The following is a 7,817-nucleotide window of genomic DNA, read 5'->3' on the forward strand; positions in this document are numbered from 1 at the left end:
TTATTATTATTATTATTATTATTATTTTATTTCATATATTTAGTAATAATTTTTAAAAATAAATATATATATTTTAAGTGAAATAATTGAAAAAATAATCTTGACCAAACATTTTTAAAAAATAATAATATTCTCATGTGCTTTGAAACAATCAAAACACTCATATATAATTAATGAATATCATTTTTAAAAATTAAATTTAACCAAAATTATTTCCTTCAAAACACACACACTCAAATGTATTTGGGCAAAGATGTTTTTAAAATAAAATTTAATCAAAATTATTCTGCAAATTTGTGTGTGATCTCGCCATTGACATCGTACGAAATGATCATTCAAGTGAATCTATTAGCTATGCGGATAATTTAATTGAATCTATTAGCTATGCAAGATAGTGGTTGGCGACGTAAGTACCCAAAACACCAGAAAACGATATCAAATATTTCTTAGATTTTCTCATAATCCTGCTTTACAACTTCACTTCAACTCAATCGAACTAGGCCAGTAAACACCAGAAATATTCAAAAGCCTGAAAAAAATACGTCCAAAAAATTCTCCTTTAACTTACAGAAACATCCACGTCGAACCCAACTGCTACGAAATGAATGCATTCCGTGACAAAATACAAAACCCCATCAAACCCATTTTAGGCACGTTTTCTACAGTCAAACAAACAGCCAAATAAAAAAAATGCTTCCAAGGAAACGAATTTTGTTTCATCATCCTAAATTTGTAACTAAAGCATAATGTAGACCAAATATGCATGGGTTTACATTGTCTTCAAAAGATACCCCAACAGAAAGCCAATCAAGGCAACAATGATAACATACACAAAAGGGACACCCCCATGGCTTCTACTACGTTGCCGCCTCAACAGCTCCTGCACAATATCGCAATTGGTTCCATCAATTCGTTAATTGTACAACGAAAGGCAAATCGTAAATTTTAAATCTTTAAACAATGCAGAACAAAATGCACCATAAATAAAAAAGTAGCTTAACATATTCCTTAAAAGGACAAAAGGTTAAACGTGCAAACCATTTAAAATAGTATGGAACACCATATGGCATATAACAGCTGGAATGTCTCTAAATGCACAGTACTACCAAATAAACAGAATACTATAACAGAACTACACTACATTCTCATTCGTGATTATTTTGCCAAAAAAAAAAAACCACTGCCCCCCAACAACGCACAAAGTATCGAAAGGCAGACAACAAAGAGTACCAATTCTTCCAGCAGCTTGTTATGTTGCTGAACTGCGTTCTTTTTTTCTTCGGCCAGCTTAGAAATAAGGGCCTTACCCTGCAATTGAAAAGTAATTAGTCTTACACTATGGATAATAATCTTCATAAGAAGCCATCAGTTACACAAAAAGCAACAATATGTCGGACAAAACATAAAACACGTTATTCTAAATCGAGGAACTCTCCACACACTGGCTGCAAATAGAAGATCATCAAATTTGACTGAAACAATGAAATGAACATGAAATTTTTTCAGCAATCTTTTAAACTTTATATGCTTAATCATCGTTTATGATGCATGAGCAAAACAGATAAAAAGATTTAGCTTAGATGCACCACACTTTTCTATTTTCTAGACCACATCATCCATAAAATGTAATAACTAGTATTTTATAGCAATCATTCATTCTTGTCTCTAACCATGCGAAAACATTATAAAGAAATCACTGTCACCTTTACCATAGCATTTAACCAACAGCAAACACCTTCCCCAATGTTATTATCTCAAAAAACAGAGGGAAAAAAAATATGTGCATCGTCTAAGTCATCATATATATATATATATATATATATATTATGCCTGCTAGGAATTTTACACACACGAGCAATTCTATATACGAACTGCATAATCATAACATTTCAAAGTTTTCCTTTATCTAAGTTCGAAATAATTCATCATCCAATAAAAGTCCATGGAAAACGTTTCTCGTGGATTAGCTTTAGCCAAAAAAACCACGACATAAATTGCTTTTTATTGGTATTCAGAAAAATAATCTCCATGCTAATCAGCCACAAAATAATTAAATTAACAAACCTAATATTTTAAGTTGGCTTAAAAATGGACAATCCCTGTCAAAGGTATCAACTCTATAAACAAAATCATGATGACTTCTATGTATGTTCTTTCTTTTTCTTCCCGAGAAAAATCCAGTATCTTAATCCTTTTCCCCAACTTAATACCATCTACACTAGCAATTAATATCAAATTTACCAACAGTAACGAAGCAAAATATTCTTCCTTTATATGTGCTGTAGCTAATAGCAGTGCAGTACACCATCAATATATGGATAAACCAAATCCCTTAATCCATTGTCATGGATTACATATCACCGGGGTCATGATAATAGCTTTGACCCGGCACTGTTTCTAGTTTCTCGTTAATAATAATCGGTTGCAAAAGGTGAGATTTATAACCATGTATTGCACGATAAAATGGATTATCAGTAAAATGATCTGATTCTTTTTAACAAATATAAAGTGTTGAAGCAAAAAGTTGATGTGGTCGCCATTGAGGGGGTTGCATGGTGGTGGTATGAATAAAGAACAAAAAAAGATGCAAAATGATCGGAGAAGAGGAAATTCATTCGTTCTTAATATACAACTACATCAATGACATATTGACAGATGTTAAAGAATTTGTTTTACTGTTGTGACAAATATAACCATATAATCATAGATGCTTGTAGAAGGATCCTCCTTTAGAATGAAGAATGCTCTCATAAAATATGGTGGGCTAATGGGCTGAATACATTTTAACCTTGAATCATGGGCTTGATGTATCCTGAACATGGGCTGATGTTCTCTGTTGAACTTGATTCAATGTGGGCCCAACCATATCACTTTACTTATGAGGACAGCTGCTTGCTAGTGTACTTAAAATATAGATGTGTCATCACAATTAGCAATTATAGTCTATCCTTACACCATAGTAAAATGAAATCTCTGATATTAAATTAAATCCCACGAAAATTTGGAGAATTAATTTGCCATGAAAATGAACTCCTCCAAATTTGCCGATGGATATGAAAAAGGAAACAATGAATTCTTCAAATTTCACAATGGATACATTGGAGATGACGATGGAAGGTGTGGTGAACCGTTTACAGGCAGAGGAAAGAAGATATTGAGAAAGGTAATATTTGATTAAAGAACAAAAGCATGCAAAAGCAAATGGAAAATATAATCTATTGTCCCTATCTATTAAATCAATGGACCAAAGAACTCAATAATTATCAAGTAGTACATCTCAATCATCAGATCATATTTTATATCAACTCAAAATATCAATCAATCTATTGTCTCATTGCTGTTGTAAAACACACTCTAAAGGTTTTCCAGAAATGTTAAGAGGATTCTCTCAGGAGTCACTAAATTGCCTAAATAAAAAGCATAATATCTGGTGTACCCCAAGAAAAAAGCACAAAAATGACATCAAAAGCAGATCATCAAAATTTAGCCATAACAATTAAAGCCAACATATTAATTGGTGAAGATATCCCTAAACATGTGCCAACATACAAATCTGATATCTCTGCACGTGTGCAAACATACAAATCTCAACAATAACTAAGGAATATAAAAATTAAATCATGAAAAGTGTAGGTTACATCCTCTGATGTGCTCTCCTGTGGCTCAACATTTGTTTTTGACTTCTGCAGAGTCATTAAAGAAAACAAGTGTTAACTAACATTAATGTACATTAATGTGCTTACGTTAAGTACAGCTACACCTAAAAAAAATAATGTTCAGTTTCACATCATCATAAAAAACGCACAAAGTTAGATTCGGAAATCTGATTCACAGCCCCATCCTCTGACACCGAAACCCTGGGCGAGGATTCATCCTCTGACCCTTCTCTAACTGGTGAAGAAGGTCGCAGGGGTGGTGGAATATAGCTGACCTTCAACTTGCATTCTTCAACCTGATTTCCTGATTCCTTGTCGAACTGTTACACAGTTGTGAACATAAAATTACAGTGTTATACAAGTAAAAATAACTCTTGCCGGGAAAGTAAGTGTTATGACAAAAATGAAATAAATTACCATTTCAGGAGCGATGTCCTTCGCCGCATTTCCTGCGCCCGCCACTACACACTGAAGGAGAAATTTATCCCTGCATTGCATGTCAGGGGGAGCCTCTTTTTGGGCTTGCATCGTAACTGAAAAGGAACAACTTCACCAAATCAATTTGAATTTAGCAAGTTGCATGATAAGATAAATCTTTCCCAACGCTCAGTTCTCCAACAACTTTCAATCCACGTGACAAAGAGACAAGGAAATAACAAGGCAAACATTAAATCATCGTTTATGTGTATCACCGACACACACGAACATGAGAGAGAGAGAGACCAATAACTTCACAAGCAGAGTGAGGCTCAACGACTCCAGTATTCGGTCTCACACAATACTTCCTTGGGTTTGTGGTCTTCACCTGAATATTTCAACAAAATAGGACAAAATCAGGCACTTCAACTCCCCAGGTCCATATTTAATTTTTCTTTCAGTATTTCTCAAATTGAAGAAAACAATGGTACCTTGAACGCGACATGAAGATCGGAATTGTTGGTTAATTGCATGGAACACGAGATCTGCTTCTTCAATTCAACTTTTTAGAAAACACGAGTAAAAGTAACTCAATCGAAAACACAAAAATTGTTTTAAAACACATATAAACAAACAGAACCAAAGCAAAGATTCTTCAACAAGTAACAGTTAAGAAGAAAGTATTCCAAAGAAGCGTATATACGTGAAAATTCATAATAAAGGTAACGGACACAGCACAAAGAATAAAAATAAAAATTACATGGAAATTGAAGTTCGTGAGGTTCGATTTGAAGGAGGTCGCCGTCACTCATTTTTCAAGGCGGTTTCGGATCCTACCGTGGAATTGACTTATTCCGGATTCCGGCGGAGTGGAAAATAAAGCAGGAGCTCACGAAAGGCAAAGGAGAGATCCGGTATCGGTTCCTCGGAAATCTTCCATCGCTTTTTCAGTGTGAAACGTGGAGAGTGAACTTTCGCTGAAGAACTAGAGTCGCGTTATTGTGTGTTAATGTCGCAGACTGTGTGCGACAATCTTTTGTCCAGAAATGCGACACTTGTAAATTTTATCAAGTTTTTTATAAATTATTATATCTTCATTAAATCATAAAAGTTCACAACCATAAATAAATATTTTTTAAAAACAGAAAATAAAAATAAAATGAAATTATTGAAAAAAACAAAACTATTTAATTAAATAAATAAAAACTATTTATAATAAATATATTCATTTTACATAAATATGTAAAATATGGCACGCAATGCCTACTTGTTGCAAAAAAATTGGGCTCCATTTGTCCTAATAACTCCAGATTTTTACTTCCATGCTCGTCATATTTTCCAAGACTATTTGGAAAGTCCCTAAACTTTTATATGTTTCGAAATACCGTTGGCTTGTTGAAATCAATGCGAATCTACCGGTCGATCACTAGGTAATTTACAGGATACTGTTCTTGAATATACTGATTTTAAAGACGATCATCGCGAGGACATCGGCCAATTTGTGTTTTCTAGCTAGTTTGTAGAAATGATGCATAATGGCCAACCATATATGGCATGGCATGGCCAGTGGTTGGATGATCTTACATTTCCTTTTCTACTCGTCTATTGTTCGTGTGTTAAGATTGTATGGATAGGAATGCACAGGAAAGTGACATTGTTTTGCTTTCATGCTCATTAGATTGAGATGTAAGCTCAGACGGTATCTATTTTCTATATAATATCTGCTTCCGGGGAAGTAACGGGCCCAAACAGGGAAGAGAATTAGCAAAAGATTGTCAGTTAGCTCTATGATGAGGCTCTCTCAATTCTCGGCCGAGAAAGAGCATAACCTTGTCCTATAAATCCTCAGGTGAACATGCATGAAATAAAGAAGTTTGAAGGTCCTCATGATGTCTGTTATAGTCGTAGCTAGCGAATCAGGATATTTTACAGTTGATCGAGCGAATCCAAGGAAGAAGTTGTTTTTTTTACAAATAAGAAGCATAAGATTGAAGGGAAAGAGAAAGGATAGCCTAGTGTGTTTTATGGCCTATGTAGAATATTAGATTGACACTGGTGATAAAGAAGTTGCTTCAAAACTTACCATAGATGACCAAAATGCATGTACCTGCAGGGTTGTAGCATGATGCCATTAACTGATATGGTTAATCTTTTCAATGGTCTCAGGGATTTCTGTGTCGACGCGATCAGTTTAATATGCCATCATTTCCAGGATATGCAAGATCCCACGATGCTTTCTTTCTCCTTCACTCAGAATCTTCAGAACTGATCTTTTTCTCTTACGGGAACTTCAATTCCTTCCCCCTGCTATACATGTTTGTTTAGTTTTTCATGGCTATGTGTAGAAGATGCCTCTTGCTTCTCCCCCCAAGTGAAATAAAAGGATCTAAACACATATTGTCAGTTTACTCAACTTATCTGTGTAGCGACACTAAAGTGTTTACCTTAAATTGGCAGAGTATTTATTCTTTTGTTACGATACAATATGTAATTTTGAGATAATTTTAGAACTGATCCTAACAAAATCAGATTCCAAACAAGTAAATTAATACGTTGTTACGTGATATATTTTTAATTTAAACAAACTAAAATGTATATTTATTTATACATAAAGTCAAACACCGGTGTCCACTTTCTTCAAAGAAAATGCCTAAAATCATTCATAATGATGATGGTGTCACCATGAGTGGGTGGACTTAAATAGAATGACCAAACAACATTTCCACATTATTTTTTTAAGCTATCCCATAAATATTGAAGCTTCTAAACCATCGAAATGGCATATATGGTCCATCTAATTTATGTCCTTCGAAACAAAAATCGCAATTATCAAAGAATTTTGATTCAATCATATGTAATTTGAACATACTATGGCGGATGTAAATTTGAAATTTTCAAATAAATCATAAGTAATTAATTTATTTTTTTTATTACAACACGAAAACGCTTTTGCGACTCTAGCAGAAACTTTGACATTAAACACTCTTTCGGGTCGTTACGCTACAGCTAAAATCCCCTTAACGCGTTATCGTTTAAAATACGGTCTGACTTCATTGATATTTATCTGAAATACACTTTACCCCCTTGATCCATCAAAACCTTTACTTTTCCCCCCTAAAGTCAACAATTCGTCAAGAGTAATCTTGGGTTTTAATGTAAATGGACCAATTTTATTTTTGAATTTTTTAAGCCACATGTTCAATAAAAAAATGATAGATTTTTTTAGAAAATCGATTTATACTTAAAAGTGAAAAGTAATAATTTTTTCTCGTCCTGCAAAATTAACATGTGAGACCGTCTCACATTAATTTTTGTAATTAAAAAAATAAATTCGGTACACAATTTGGATTATATATTTTTAAATAACAACATTATCCTTTGAATTTTTATTTTATTTTTAAAATCACCATTGAGAAGTAGTTGAAAGAAATTGGGATTGGAGCCATATTTGAACAAGAATTGAATGTGACTTTAACTTTGGTCACTAGCCCTGCATGAGCCTCATTTTTTGGTCATACACAACACAACGTTACTTACTACTGAACACACTATATTCTTTTGCTGTGGAACCAGACTTTTTCTTTGCTTTTTTACCTGCCTTTTGTCCAAGTTAGGCAAAGAAATTAATTCCCTGAACCAAATAAAAAACTGTCCTTTGCTCAAATTATTTTGGCAAAAACTTGTGTGAGACGATGGTGTTATTTTGTTAGACAGATCTCTTATTTGGGTCATCCATTAAAAAAT

The 7,817-nt window shown here is 33.6% G+C and overlaps 1 protein-coding gene across 2 annotated transcripts; it reads right to left on the bottom strand.

The window, feature by feature from the left end:
- Window positions 1–518: 518 nt before the first annotated feature.
- LOC140969876 (vesicle-associated protein 1-2-like) lies at window positions 519–5,111 on the bottom strand. 2 transcript variants are annotated; one of them, XM_073431393.1, is made up of 8 exons: window positions 4,834–5,111; window positions 4,565–4,618; window positions 4,380–4,461; window positions 4,074–4,189; window positions 3,806–3,976; window positions 3,639–3,683; window positions 1,231–1,308; window positions 519–880 (listed from the first exon to the last, which is right to left on the bottom strand). In XM_073431393.1, the coding sequence occupies exons 2-8, from the start codon at window positions 4,604–4,606 to the stop codon at window positions 770–772; spliced, it is 645 nt and encodes a 214-aa protein (XP_073287494.1). In that variant the 5' UTR covers window positions 4,607–4,618; window positions 4,834–5,111; the 3' UTR covers window positions 519–769. The 2 variants fall into 2 exon arrangements, with proteins under 2 accessions (XP_073287494.1, XP_073287493.1); XM_073431392.1 differs by having other exon boundaries at window positions 542–880; window positions 4,565–4,635; window positions 4,834–5,109.
- Between the last annotated feature and the right edge of the window lie 2,706 nt (window positions 5,112–7,817).

Source organism: Primulina huaijiensis, unplaced genomic scaffold, assembly GCF_012295235.1.
Source record: "Primulina huaijiensis isolate GDHJ02 unplaced genomic scaffold, ASM1229523v2 scaffold42933, whole genome shotgun sequence".
NCBI classification, from domain to species: Eukaryota; Viridiplantae; Streptophyta; class Magnoliopsida; order Lamiales; family Gesneriaceae; genus Primulina; species Primulina huaijiensis.

Excerpts from the sequence above, each read along its gene's own strand:
- LOC140969876 (XM_073431392.1), bottom strand. The coding sequence starts at position 4,885 with ATGAGTGACGGCGACCTCCTTCAAATCGAACCTCACGAACTTCAATTT. Across the intron at positions 4,636-4,833 it reads TCACGAACTTCAATTTCCAT|TTGAATTGAAGAAGCAGATC; the intron begins GTAATTTTTATT and ends TTTTCTAAAAAG. Across the intron at positions 4,462-4,564 it reads ATCTTCATGTCGCGTTCAAG|GTGAAGACCACAAACCCAAG; the intron begins GTACCATTGTTT and ends TGAAATATTCAG.